Consider the following 15,089-nt stretch of genomic DNA (forward strand, 5'->3'; position numbering starts at 1 on the left):
TTAAATGCATTTGATTGCTAGTCGGACTGCATTTAAAAAGGTCCAGGCCCATTACCCACTTTTAATCAGTGGGTAATTGGATGGGATTACTTGTAAGGATAAGAAAAGCTTGTCTATGTCTACACATAAATTGAATTTTACCGGACTGGATTTCATCGATTCTGGTTGCTGGAGGCTGTACGATCCTCCTCTGATTATCTCGACCACCTTGCAAGGCCTTCCCATTTCGAGTCGAGTTTTCCTACTGGCCCGTAAGACATCGACCTCCCTCAAGACTAGGTCACCTACTTGAAATGACCTTGGTTTGACTTTGTTATTGTACGAGCGGGCCATTTGTGCTCTGTACCTTTCTCGGACTGACCCTTCCTCACTTATCTCGTCTACGAGGTCTAAAGAAGGCCTCATCGCCTGCTCATTTATTGCATCTTTTGTGTTATTTGGAATGAACTATTCATGCTATCTCCTCTGTCAGTTAGTTCTTTGGAGTATTTAAAACCACCATAAACTATCTTTATCTACTTTTTAACATTTGACAAAAAATTATGTGAGACGCTCTCACGGGTCGTATTTTGTGAGACGGATCTCTTATTTGGGTCATTCATGAAAAAATATTATTTTTTCATGCTAAGAGTATTACTTTTTATTGTGAATATTGGTAGGGTTGACCCGTCTCACAGATTAGGATCCGTGAGACGGTCTCACATGAGACCCACTCTTAACATTTATGCAACTCGAGTCATGCAAAGTCATCTATTTGGTATGTCAAGTGACGTGAAACTAAGTTTACATATATAACTCTCTTACTTCAACTAAACTACATGCAAATATTAACAAGAAAGATGAAAATTTTACAACTACAAAAAAAATCTCTCATAAATTTATTTGGAAAACCATTGTTTAAGTTTCAAAACCAAGTTTCCAAAAATAAAAATTACACACACATTGTGTGTGACTCTATTACTAGTATATTTTAAATTTGAGAAAATTATGAGATTATATCACTTTTAATATCAGAAATTATAAATTAATAAAGATTGATTGTAAGCTCAATCTTGACTCATATGTTATAATTAAAGTGAAAAAAAGGCATATTTTTCCAAATAAATTTCACAAGGTGAAATTTCAATGAATATAGTGCAAGTGTCAAGCAGTTGAAGATAACCCAAAAACTGCCATTACAGAAAGGATGAATCAGAGACAATTACTGACTCGACAAATATATACATACATGTATGACGGACAAATTATTCGGAATTTCTGACTAAAAGAATGAATTTAACCCCATTTATTAAAACATATATCCCCATTTCTACCAAAATTCAAGATTACTGTATACATGTATTGATTTTCCTAGGCACGATCCAAGAATATAATAAACATGTACCCATAAAGCTCAAATATTTTATAAAATTACACATTAACTTGGACGCTTTTCATTTGCGGCATATATATAAGATACCGGAAAGTAAAGTTGTAAGGTGAAAATTGAACTAATTTTGAGAGTGGCTCTTTCCCTTTTGCCTCAAGGCATTTGACTGCTTGGTTCCTGAGCTGGTCCGGTAATTGTAGGCAAAGCCAGTCTAGTAGTGCGTCCAAGTCCTTGGCGAAATCAAGAAGATACCAATCTAACAACTTGGGAACTATTAACTTTTTGGCTGACGATGAAATCCCGACAGTTGCTTGTAGATAATATCTTTTGGCTGTTTCCAGTTCTGTCTCTATTTGAGATGCAGTGTACACTCTCACCTGATAAAATATTCAAGAAATTGTGCATCAAACAACCATAGTTGTGAGTTTTACGGCTAAACATGATAAAAAAAGTGCCGGGGCGAGCGTGGACATAGCTATAGAACGTGTAAGCGAGACTCTACATAATGGATTTTGTCAGGAATTAGTTCATGTATGGTCCATTCTGTGAAAAAGATAGTTGAATTGGCTAAGTAGTTTCGTACCTACCCGATAAATGGATAAGAGACAACATAGTCATCCCATTTGCAAGTCTAATGGTCTCATAGTGTTTCTTCACATTTCAGAACTATCCTTGTCGGGCTATTCCTAAAAATTGTACTATAGAGATCGGTTCTTTTTCCGCTTTTATCATGCTTCGTCGTAGAATCATAAGCTACATTCTATGCAATGACTTGTTCTAGCAATCGCTATGTATCCGTTCTTGTTCTATGAAAATTAATTAATCCATACTGCTAGGAAAAGAAGTCATTGAAAAGTCATTTAAGTGCTTTCACGTTTCATCACAAGTTCTGGCGAATCTCCTTAATATATACAGTCAGTAGAAATTTAGAGAAAGATTTTAGTTAACAAACAGGAGTGATGATGAGCTTACAGCCGGGGAGGACCAACTTCCACAGGAGAGAGCAAATGTGACTAAAGGTTCTGACCATTCCAAACCAAATGCTTTGAAAACCTTCATTTCTTCATTCTTCCAAGCTTTTGTGCATGTCTATTCAAAGATTTTATAGAAGCAATTAAGTGTTGAATTTCTCAGAAATACTGAATGTTTAGCATAAAAACAGTTATGAAATAATGATATAGTAAACTAACATATTTCAAGTGATATGGTAGTCTCAGGATAAAGTGTTCTATCATTATTCCAGTTAGAAGGAATCCTCCAACATTTATTGTCGCCTGCAGGAATCATTGTTAGTTTCCGATTTGGTGCATTTAGGAAGGGAAAGCATAAAAAATTGATTTTTGTTTCATTTGAGGGGGACGACTACGAGCGTTAGCACGTCAGGTCTGCCCTTGAACATGATACTTATACCAGCTCAGGTTGAACTCATTATTGATGGAATATACATCATTATGTTCTACTTGATAATGATTCTTTTATCTTTAGAACAAAATGGAAGTAATGTGCTAGCTAAATACAATTATTTTCATCTCAAAGTGAAGAAAAAGCTTGCCTTTTGTGCCAGAGCTACAATCATGTCTGGACTCTCGGGTATTCCATGCTCTAAAAATGCCTGAAAATTTTGATGTTTTGATATTGAAAAGGGCTAAGAATTGCAGCATATCATCCTATTATCTATAAAAGTTTCTTTTCGAGTGGGGGTGGCTTACATTCATGATGCATGAATTGTACACATTTATCCAGAAAGCAAGCTTCTGCTGATGGTTTAAACCCTCCAACTTCACAGAGGCTAGCTTGTCAAGAAGAATCCTGAATTTTATGGAAACAGAAAAAATTATTATCACCATTTTCTACGCTACCAAAAAGAAACAATAAGTTAAGTACATACTTAAGTCTACAAATCAGAAACGATGCATTTGTTTTCCTGTTGGGATCAAATGAACCAGCTTCCACTGCATAAAAATGCTTGTAGGCGCCAATTTCTTGTTTCTTCAATAAAGAAGAATTGAAATAAGGATCTCGGAAGTCTGATTCAAGGGCAATTTCACCAAATTCACTTGTTTCTAGAGAAGAAAAGGACTCCAGATCCATAGTTTTTCCTTTTGATGAACTTAATCTAACAAAGGTACTGATCAAGCACTTCAAGATTTCCGCAGACGTTTTATTCGCCTCACTCTCCATATGATCATCAGAACTTGTGGAGTTCTCCTGTGCTTGCTCTACGATTCTATTCTGCAGCAAAGTACCATATCGTTCAGCACTCAGTCTTCGATTAGTCTTACCTTTTGCAAAAGTTTTGTCCTACCTGTCCGAATTCAAAATAATAAAATACCTGTATCTTACGGGAATTATCATTATTTATCGAGTCAGTCTTTAGTTGCCTCTTCACAGGGGTGCCTATAACCATAAACTTCTTATCTGGCGACGATCCATTAATCTCTTTTACGAACCTATTTTCTAAATTCAAAGCCGGAACATTCCGAAGTTGTTTCACATTTGTCATCTCAGAGCAAGAACTTGCAATATCAGCGAGACCGTCGGATTTTCTAGTCGTAGAACTCCTTGAAAGACGAGGAACAGCTCGTGCGACGATTGATCCTAAATTAGCTTCACTTTGTGACAAGGATCTTGAGAGCCTTTTTCCCGAGGATGATCTCAGATCATCTGCACCCTTTTTGGAGGACAAGCAGACGGCTTCTTGATACAGGCCTTGTCTGAAATTCACCACTTGTTCTTCTAGCCGAACCACCTCCTCTTCTAACACAGCCACCTCGGCTAGAAGCTCGAGTGTCTGCAATATAATGCACCAAACATCAAATCATTTACTATAACCAATTCATCTAGGAACTCCAAGTAAATATAACCAGTCGAAGCACGACGAAGATCAAATGACGATCGCCCTCTTAATCAGAATCTCGGCTCTTATTTCGAACAAGAATAAAAAAAATGAGATTACATATTGAGGGAGATAAGGAGGAAGACGAGGCAGAGCTCCTAAAGGTCTATTAAAAGCTCTCTCTAAAGCCCTGTGGACATTCTCTTCATGTCTCAGCTTCTTCTTCAGATTATCAACCTGTCATATTGAGCTAAAATTAGAACAGAAAGAGAAACAAAACACAAACACAAAACAGATAAAAAATTGGCTAAATCTTATCCAAGTTTCAGCTTTCATTCTGAGAATGGAGCATACATCTTCTAATAAGGCCACTTTTCTGTCCCTTGCCGACCGGCGCCGATTCGCCCTGGTTTTGTCCGCTTTTTGCAATTTGCCTCCCTCCATTTCCATTTTCTTCCCCTACCAAGATTCAGATTTATCATTTACTGAGCAACAAAATGGATTCTTGAAGATCGAAAACAACCAAGATTAGTAATCAATACACACAGTTCCCATTGACATGAGAGAGGAGACAAACTTCAAGACTGTAAAATATAAACACAAAACTCACATTTTGAGGAAACAAAGGTGCTTCCTTGGAATAAATAATGGTGCCAACTCTACTGTTCATCTACTCCGAGTTTCTGCAACAAATACATGCACAAAACCAACTTCTCCTCAAGAAACAGAACAGCATAATCCCATTTATCTCCAAGAAATAATAATAATAATAATAATAATAATAAGTAAATAAAAGCACAAGTGATCCTTGAGCAAGAAAGAACTTGGCACTTTGACTGACAAAGAGCGGGAAAGTTGAAAAAGACGAAACGTGAAAATGAAATCGTGGGAGCAAATCAATAATTATTCAGTGCGCATAGAGCAAGGTATCTTCATATATATTTTGTGGATAAATAAACGAATCTTGGAGGGAGTGAAAAAAACTTGGTAATAAACGAGAAAGATCATCTCTGCTGACTGATTGACTGAGGGCAGATGGGAAGAAAAGGACGAGGTTTTAGAGCTTCGATGCAACTGTTAAACAGTGCCTCGTACTCGGAGATTTAGTGATTTAATGCGTTCTAAATTTTTAGCAAAATTATTGTAAAATATTTTTAAAATAATCACAGGTATAAATAAATTATTACGTAATTCTAGATCAGAATTGTGCTTGAGGATGTGATATGTCGTGTACTAGCTAGTATAATCTTTATAAAGTCATACTCATGATTGAATTGTGTCGGACACAAAATTTTAATTGTGAATCGTATTTTTTATTTGAATCACCAATAAAAAATATTATTATTATGTCAAAAATATTACAATATTATTATTATGTCAAAAATATTATTTATTATTGTAAATATGAGTATAACTATTTTGTCTCACGGCACGTCTCACAAAAGACTTACTATAAACGTTTATTTGGTCTCGATTCGAGCTATGTGATGTTTATCGTTTTTTGGAAAATTATTTATATAATTGTATGGTAACCATTGATTTTACGGTTCACTTGAAAATATGCATCAAGATTTGATGATTTTTTTATATATAAGATAAGATTTTATCGAATAAATAACATTAGCCTAATTAGAATTATTATGAGAAAGTGGTAGTAAGTATTGGGATTTTGCCTGGCAAGTCGTGTTGAAGTGATGTGCTTTTAATAGACAACAAGCTTTCCTCATATGATTGAACGTGCAACAATACTCTTGCTTTCAACTGGGCAACTCTGTGTTACGTTAAAGGAATATTTTTTTTATGTTTTAATATGATATATGTCACGTCCCGAACCCAAACCCACGTTTACGTGACTGCACAATGGACTCACAATTACAAATATTAAAAGTAAAAAATATACATTCGCAAATTCTCAATTCTTAACTTTCAATGTATAATTATAAATATTATACATAGATATTTATAATTTGTAGAAATAAAAATATGTGAATATAATTATGGTAAGTGCGTGCCGTACCCTTCACTTAAACTTATTTAACAAAAATAATTAAAAATTCAGTTATAAATTACTTTAACAAAAACTCTGCATGTATGTATATAATATTGGCAGGCACGTGAGACTATGTCTTGCACGCACGCAACTTTCTGGATTTAGACTATTTTAATTAGGCAAAAACTTGTGTGATACGGTATCACGGGTCGTATTTTGTGAGACAGATATCTTATTTGGTTATCCATGAAAAATTATTACTTTTTATGCTAAGAGTATTACTTTTTATTGTGAATATCGGTAGGGTTGACTCGTCTTACCGATAAAGATTCGTGAGAGCGTCTCACAAGAGACCTACTCTTTTAATTATTCACTTTTTATCATATCCCCCGATTATGAACAATTGTTTAATTATTTTAATTCAAACTCTTAATTAATAATATAATGGTCCAAAATAACCTCCTCCCTCCAATTTATGCACATGCACGATGTACCTCATCTTGACGTAATTGGCATATATGCTTAAAAATTAAATTAAACTATGTTCTTGTCGTAAATTGGACTTTGTATATTTATTTTCTAAATCGTTAGATCAAATAAATCTCTCGTATTTCAGTAATAGTTTACATTGCAAATGGAATAACACTCTCGATTTGTAATAGACAAGTCGGAATGCACCGTAACGTCGTGCTCCATGCGATCACCCTAGGAACATTGATAACTAAAAGTGTATGTACATGTTCGAATATTTAGTATATCTATCCAAGTAGAGAAATTGATAAGTAATGGATGGCTCTATTGTAGAATATTAAAGTTGCTATATAAAGTCGCTTATTGCTTTAGGAAGAGAACCACGCTTTAATAAAAGTGTCAAGTCATAATAATTGGGTATGAAAGCGTGAAAAAGACAAAATGCGACTAAAATTTTATGCATTTTTTGCTATTTATATATACTAACAGTAAAGTATACTAACAGTAAAGTACATTGCATGTGGATAACGAACTTGAGTGAACTATAAATATTGGTCGTAAATTTTAAAATTAATGTAGACACATAATTTTTTCACAAATTATTCAATAAAAAATATTATTTCACGGTTTATCTATCATTTTAAACAACAATGATTTAATTTCTCCAATCTTTTGTTTGTTTGATTTTTTAATCATTCAATATCTTTTTAAATTTTTTTTTTCGTCCTTCTTTGTTCTATTAAATTCAGCAATCTCATCATCATATTTGATTTTCATGTTTCTTTTTCATCATTGAATTTGATGTTGATTAATATGTTTGATAGTTATCTTGTTTTTTCTAATGACCTTCTCATTTTGTTTATCTGAGTCGTTCACACTTCAGGTTTTACTCCATTTTATTTCATCTTGTTATTTTTAAATCTCACTTGGTTTTTCGACATCATTCACCACCATTGAAATGAAACTTGTGATGTTTCTTATTTGGTTATCTAAGGTTCTTTTTAGTTTAGACATATATTTTTCCTATAAATGAACTCAACTCATACTTAAACAAGTTTTCAACTCTCTCGTTTAGACACATATAGATAATTTACAATCATAAAAAAATTTCAATCCAATATTACGCTCACATAACTATAATTTATTTCATGTCCCAATATATTTATATATTTCACAAAAAAATTTGTTATTTCCATATTATTATTCTTTCACAAAACAAATGATAAACACTACAACCTCAAAACTGGTCTATGTTGCCTTATATTTTAGGTTATGCAGCATTCTAAATCAAATAATGATATTTTAAGTTTTTCCTTCAAAAGTGTTGGATAATTATGTCTCAAAATAAAAAAATTCGATGAATAAATAATAAATATTCATAAACAAAACAAATGAGTCAATTATTTAAAACCGAAGGATAGAAGTTCATCTTATCATATCAAAATATAACTAATCAATGGTGTGAAAGATGAACACATATTTATATAGTAAATATAAAATATAAATTAATTTTTTTTACTTGTATAGTTTCTATTTTTAAGAAATGACATTCATTTCGACGTCTTAATTCAATTATACATGGGTACAAACTTTGATTTACAATCGTGTTTCAAAACGAAATGAGAGGAAACAAGAAGGAATGAAGATAATTAAGAATCAAGAAATAACTATATTTTTATTTTTTTTAAATACATCACATTTTGTCAACATTTCATCGAATTAATAATATTAAAAAATCTATTAATTGATAATCAAATATTCCACTAAAACGTATAATTTCTTAATAATAATAAAGGATAATAACTATATATAAATTTTTATTTGAATGACAAAGAAAAACACTGGTTTGAAATCTTAAAAAAAGTTAAAACAATGAGAAACCATTAGAGTCATAAATATATAGTTTCTTTGAATAATATATATCAACTTAACACAAGGAAAATTGAAAATAAATTAAACAATTTTACATATTCAATCTCAGGGAAGAAGACAATTTGAACACATGTTGTATAAAGTTTCATTGTTAGGAAAAAATGAAGAAACAATAAAATATCACGTTGAGGAATCTTTATTGATTAACAAAAAAATGATTCAAATTACTTGAATCATCGTAAAAAATTATTTCGAAATGGAAAAAACATGATCAAATATATCTACGTTATAAGAATAATAAGAAGAATAACATGGATTGTAGTTTCATTAAAAAAATCAATTTTTTGTCGATATAATATCATATATATGAATGAAATTAAAATATGATTTTAAAAATATTATTGCCATTAATTAAGAGTGTGTATTAAAATTAGTGTCAAATAAAGTAATATAAATTATTAAAATAAGAGAATTATGGAAATTGAAAATTTTGTGAAGTAATTTACCTAGAATATGTTTTAATTTAAATGAAATTTTATTTCAATTTACTTGAATCAACAATATTAGATATTGAATTCATGAATATTTTAACAAAATACACAAACTTAAATAACAATAAGACACACACACACACATATTGTTTTTGATAAATATGAAAAAATCTAATGCATATGAATGCAAATTCATGATTCAATTAATCTGTCATTATTAACATAAAAATCTATATATCTAACAAATAAAAAGTAGATGAATAAAAACCGAAGAACACGCATTAATTATACGTAAATCAATCAAAGTAATACACATTAGATTAACACTAATATGATTTCATTTATTTTGATTGTTTTGTGAAATCAAAGTACACTAATTCATTTGACTAAAAAAATTTACACATTCAAATGAGAATCAAAATATTGATCATCGTCTACAAAAATTTATCTAATTTGAAGTTACAAATTGAAACTTCACATTATTAAAATGTGTTTTTAAACATAACCGAAGTCGAAAAACTTCAAAGTCTCCAAAGCAACATAATATAATAAAAAGATTGAACATCGAGACTCGATATGTAATTATAGAATTAAATAGTCCAACCAAAAATGAAGAAAGTAGAAAATTCAAAGTTAAATATTCAACATATGACAAATAACAAATTAAAATTACAAAAATATGATATAACAATAAAAACAATACGTGTGATCGGATAAATTCATCAAGTTTCCATTGAAACACGATCCATACAAAGAAAATTAACACTTGTCATTCGTTGGTTATCAGCGGCATCACGAATTTCAGGTCGAAATATGATTTTCAAATTAAGTTTTGAATTAGTGGAATCTACCAAAGGGAATGACGATGCAAAGATTGAATCTCAAAATGTAACTCTAGAATCAAATCGTCAACTAAAAACAAAGAAAGAAGGAAATACTAAATTACCCTCATACTTTATGTCTATATGTATGTATGTATATATACACACACACAAGAGTTTTCATTTTTATTAAAATACAAAAAAATTCTCCAAATATCATTATACAAGTATGCCAATTTACTGAACAAAAAAAAAATTACTGACATATAATAATCGTGTGTGCCAACATAGTTAATATAATGAAATCACAATTAGGATGAGATGCAAATTAAATCACTACATATAAATCAATATTAAATACTCTACAAAATTAAAAGTGAACAAGAAAATTCAAGAAAAAAAAAATCAATCACATAAATCTTGAGAAGTAAATACAAAAATTCCAACATCCAATGTTACTGCAATAAATAATTTTCAGAATTTGTTATTTATTTTAGGAAATGTTGCCAGTACAGCTACATTATTAATTAATATGATCGAGATGTATCAATCCACATTTAATTAGTTACTTTACGTGAAGCAACCAACCAATGAAATTTGGTCCGAAGTTAAACGTACGAGGTGCAATCAAAATTAGAGTAAATCTGCATTTTCTCATGTACCTTGCAATTAAGCGAGCAAAACTGAAATTCTAAATTCTTTCTAGTGCGTAACACCGTGATATCAGTTATCAAAATTCGATAGATAAAGGTAATTTATGTATTACGATTTGATATGTCGATTGAGGGTGAGTTGAACGATCATTGATCATTTGGAAACAAACCCTTTTTTTAGTACGCTTTGATGCATTTGAAATTCATTACAATTACTCATACAAATAATTAAGTTGATATAAGAACTGAATCTAAAAGTCAATATCAAGGTGGTTCGGGTACGAATTCATTTGAATTTTAGGCTCTGTAGTTTTAAATTTTCTGATATAAGTTGTATAAATCAATAACGGAATTAACTGAAATTCAGAGGTCCAATTTCTTTCAAGGTTTTTTCTCAATGAAGAACTTAGGGACAATAATGAGATAATTGCTTGAACATGGCATAAATTAATGGTTTTAATAAGAATATACAAAGGAGCAATAATATATACCAGCTAGCTAGAATTGATCCACGTATAATTTATACATGCAATCACCTAATTTTGTTGAGTCCTCCTCCCCTCAATATCAATGTAACTTTAAGGGGTCCCAAGATCAGTGAACCAATCAATGTATGGATTGTCCCTCTCATTTGCTGGTAATATTGCAGTGTGGTCCAAGTAGCTCTGTTTGGACCACATGCTCCCACGCAGAAAATTGATCAAATCATACCCCCCAATGCCACCAGTATCCAAGCACAAATCTAGCAGAAGAAGAGCACGACAGCCCCAGATAATATATTTAAATCTTGTCAACTAGGTTCATCACTCTTGGTGTCCAGCATCTTCTCCTCAAGATGTAAATCCACCGGGAGACGAGGGAAATCAACTAGGGTGAGGATTCAGTATCGTGCCCGATACCCGACCAGAACAAATACCGGGTAACTACTTTTATACGGGTATCCCAGCGATTATTGTAAAAAGATTGGATTTACTGAGTACCCGACATCATTGGGTTCGAGATGGGTATTTTTTCATTATCCCAATATGCTTGGGTACCCAATTATCATTACCATAATTGGATATATACTATACCAAATTAAATCATTCAATGATCAAGTTGTAAGCATATAGGTTCCTTCTCCTAAATTCCTTAGCTCATCCTACATGAGATATTCTTGGATCACGGTAATGTCCTCGGATATATCCTATGTTATTTACGTGAAACCAACTGTACAAACACAGGATAACACCTGTTGTCCACAGGTAAGTTAACTAAAGACCTCAACTTCCCAAGAAACAATAACTGTGGGTTTCTCGACTTCCAAGAAAACAATAACTGTTGGATAAGAGGGAATGTGGTGGACATGCATCGAGTGTATAAGGTACAAACATCGAAACATGTCAGAGCTAGCGAGCGATCATGTTGTTGTAATTACCTTTGGTCATTTCATTTTCGAGCTGCAAATGGTCTCCGCCAGCTCTCGTGGGGAAGCCAAAAAAGTTAATGGTCCCCACGAAATTACATATTGAATGACCGGAGATTACTCATGCACCTCTCCTTGATTGGAGGCCATTTCTTGGCTAATTAAGAGGCACACACGTACATCAATCTTAAAGGAGACGTAACCTCCCAAATAGAATACTATTCATCCAATAAAACAGTGGACAATAATTAAAAAAACCATGAAGTTTGATATATTATAATTGTAGTACTTTAAATTAAATTCCATCTTATGTAACATACCTTCATGAACAAAGAAAATCACTTGAGGAACAAAGATGAATTAATTGATCATAATATATCTTTGGATTTGGATGATTGTTTAAAAAAAATAGCTATACCTTGAGGAGCAAAGAAAATCGCTTACATACATTCTTTAACGTCCGAGATCCAAATTCGGGAACACTGGCCTCACCAAATTTGGGGAAATCGCAACATTTGTTCTCTATGTTTAGTTTTTTTTTGTGATTTGGTCTTCTATGTTGTCAAAACAAGAGTTAAGTCTGATATCTTTCATTATTTTTTTTTTAAAATTTTAGTCCTTTGTTCTGCAATTATATATAATCAATTACGATGACGTGACTTCAGATATGTCAACTCCATGTTGCGCTCCAGCAAAACAATAAAAAATATACGTGACTAAGATTGAAAATGTGATTGCTTAAATTAGTATATATCAAAATTGCAATGATGCAAATCTAGAAAACCAAAATTATAATTTTGTCCAGAAAGTTTAAAATGCATGCAAATACCTTTAGAGCTTTTATCATCTGTGTCTTAACAATTTACCTCAGAAATGTCCTCCCACCATTCTCTAGAAGCGTGAGGCTTGCACATGCTGTTACGTTTCTATCTTTTTCATGTGATTTGTTAACAATTTTGATCTCCTTAACCATAATCTTCTGAATTAAGTCCGACCAGAAAATTACAACATTCATCTGTTGTATAATTTATCTATCGATTTTTTGTTAATATCAATATTATCCATTATTAATTTTAATTTTATTTATTTGTATTGTAATTTTAGTCTGTTTTCCGCAATAATATTAACAAGTATTAAAACTTAGAACGACTAAAATTGCTAAAAAAAAAAAAAAACATGTACACATACATGAATAATATCGCAATTTTCTCTAAAACAAGCCGAGCGTGCATGATTACTCGGTTTCGAATGGATGGTCCTTGCTGGTTTCTCGCGATTGCACCAGGCACTACTAGAACACGATGTGGGCTAATAAAATTTTCACAATTGTGTGGATTTGATTTCAAATTATTGGCTCAGAATTAGAATGAATTCACGTCTCAAATTCATCAATAAAATTAATTGCATGTCTCATATATTAGCTGGATATTTATCATATAAGATAACCCAATCAATTAACCATTTTGACAAGGCCCATGGGCCTTTGAGACGTGGGCTCTTAATGGGCTTTGGGTTTGAACTATAGTTATATTTGTACAAGTCGGCCTTAATACGTACATTCATCGTGCTCCTTCGCCTTCGAAGACTGTGATATGTTGCTAATGCTATGGCGAATTGCACGAAGTCGCCATGGACGGAACTGATTAAGGGCGGGCATTGTGGATATCTGCGGGATAGAAATATTTTAAAATGATATATATCCGTGTAAGTTTTGCCCTCTCTTTTACAAAGATAATAAAATTATTATATGTCGTCCACGAAAAAACCCGTTACGTGCCGATGAATGTTTACCGGAGCACCACTTCACCTGAGTACGTCTGGTCTAATTAGCTGCAAGTAATATACGAAGCAATTATGAAATGGCTATTGGCAGGTATAAGTCTTTTATATTTTAATGTGATTTTTAAACTAAAGATCTTTCTTACATTAAATAAAAATGGAAAAATTTAATGTTTATAAACATTAATAAGAATAATAAAGTAGTAATTTTGTTTTAGCAAATTCACGTCTAACTTTTTGATAATTTACTTAAATATATATAAATGGGCCATATTTTGTTTTTCTCTTTGATATTTCTTTATAATATTTTTGTTTTTCTCTATGATATTTCTTTATAAAATATATGGGCCATATTTTGTTTTTCTCTTTGAGATTTCTTTATAATATTTTAGTTTTTCTCTTTGATATTTCTTTATAAATGGTTAAGTAAATTATAAAAAAGTTAGACGTGCATTTGCTAAAACAAAATTATATATATATATAAAATAAATTTAGTGGAACTATTATTCCAATATAAAAATCAAAGTAGCATGATTTCTAAGGACGACCGAAAGCATAACGCCGTACTCAATCATCGCATGCTTCAGCTTGTCGTTGTCTTGAAATTAAGAAAGAAAAGAGCCCACCAATATCTGTCCCCATGTGGACTTTTTCCAAAATTAAAATACAACTTATCATTTTGAACAAACCTATATGTAGCTAGGTCTGAAATAAGTAGTATAAACTAACTTAACTACCATATATACTCTTCGAACTACTTGGGTCACTTTCACATGAATACTTTGTTTTTGTATGCGTTCCACACGTTTATTTTAAAATTTTAAAGCACAAAAATCTTAAATATCACACACAAATAAATATATAATTTTGCCGAGCAGTAATTTTCTGTGTTAAGAGAACAATCAAAGCATGACATTTGGACATAGAGTATAATTATGGGATGACGATTGCAATAATTGTGCATGCTAGAAGAACGATCGAAAAGTGACGTTGTACAATATAAATATTTTAAATTGACTGTTATAATTAGTTTTAACTTTTGATAAAACAGAAGCGAGTTAAAATTTTTTGAATGTTACTTTATGCTATTAAATGGTCTTATCATCTTGGCTCTTTTCTTGATCTCCATTACTTTTACCTAATATTGTTTTTCAAAATTAATATTAATATAATGTAAGCTTTATTGAAAACTTTGATTTTTATGGTAGTGTATAATTTTTAAAGCATTAATTGATGGAATATTAGTATCGTTGTATAATTGAAAAGGGTAAAATCTTGTGAACAATATATCTTTTCCAAGGTGATTGGATTATTTAAACACACACGCATACATACATATAAATATATACATACATATATATACATACATACATATATATATATGTATGTATATATGCATACA

General features: G+C 31.5%; 1 protein-coding gene across 1 annotated transcript; it reads right to left on the reverse strand.

Moving 5' to 3' along the window:
• Positions 1-1,263: 1,263 nt before the first annotated feature.
• On the reverse strand, positions 1,264-5,272 carry LOC140976189 (uncharacterized). Its single transcript, XM_073440134.1, has 10 exons — positions 4,816-5,272; positions 4,560-4,664; positions 4,326-4,442; positions 3,702-4,160; positions 3,258-3,601; positions 3,079-3,178; positions 2,922-2,981; positions 2,560-2,643; positions 2,342-2,458; positions 1,264-1,746 (listed from the first exon to the last, which is right to left on the reverse strand). The coding sequence occupies exons 1-10, from the start codon at positions 4,873-4,875 to the stop codon at positions 1,411-1,413; spliced, it is 1,782 nt and encodes a 593-aa protein (XP_073296235.1). The 5' UTR covers positions 4,876-5,272; the 3' UTR covers positions 1,264-1,410.
• Between the last annotated feature and the right edge of the window lie 9,817 nt (positions 5,273-15,089).

The sequence above is a fragment of the Primulina huaijiensis genome, chromosome 5, assembly GCF_012295235.1.
Source record: "Primulina huaijiensis isolate GDHJ02 chromosome 5, ASM1229523v2, whole genome shotgun sequence".
Lineage (NCBI taxonomy): Eukaryota > Viridiplantae > Streptophyta > Magnoliopsida > Lamiales > Gesneriaceae > Primulina > Primulina huaijiensis.

What these genes read in the sequence shown, in the direction of transcription:
- LOC140976189 (XM_073440134.1), bottom strand. Translation starts at nt 4,875, where the DNA reads ATGAACAGTAGAGTTGGCACCATTATTTATTCCAAGGAAGCACCTTTG. An exon ending in TTTCTGATTTGTAGACTTAA is followed by an intron (nt 3,179 to 3,257) that starts GTATGTACTTAA and finishes CATAAAATTCAG; the next exon opens with GATTCTTCTTGACAAGCTAG. An exon ending in TACCATATCACTTGAAATAT is followed by an intron (nt 2,459 to 2,559) that starts GTTAGTTTACTA and finishes ATCTTTGAATAG; the next exon opens with ACATGCACAAAAGCTTGGAA.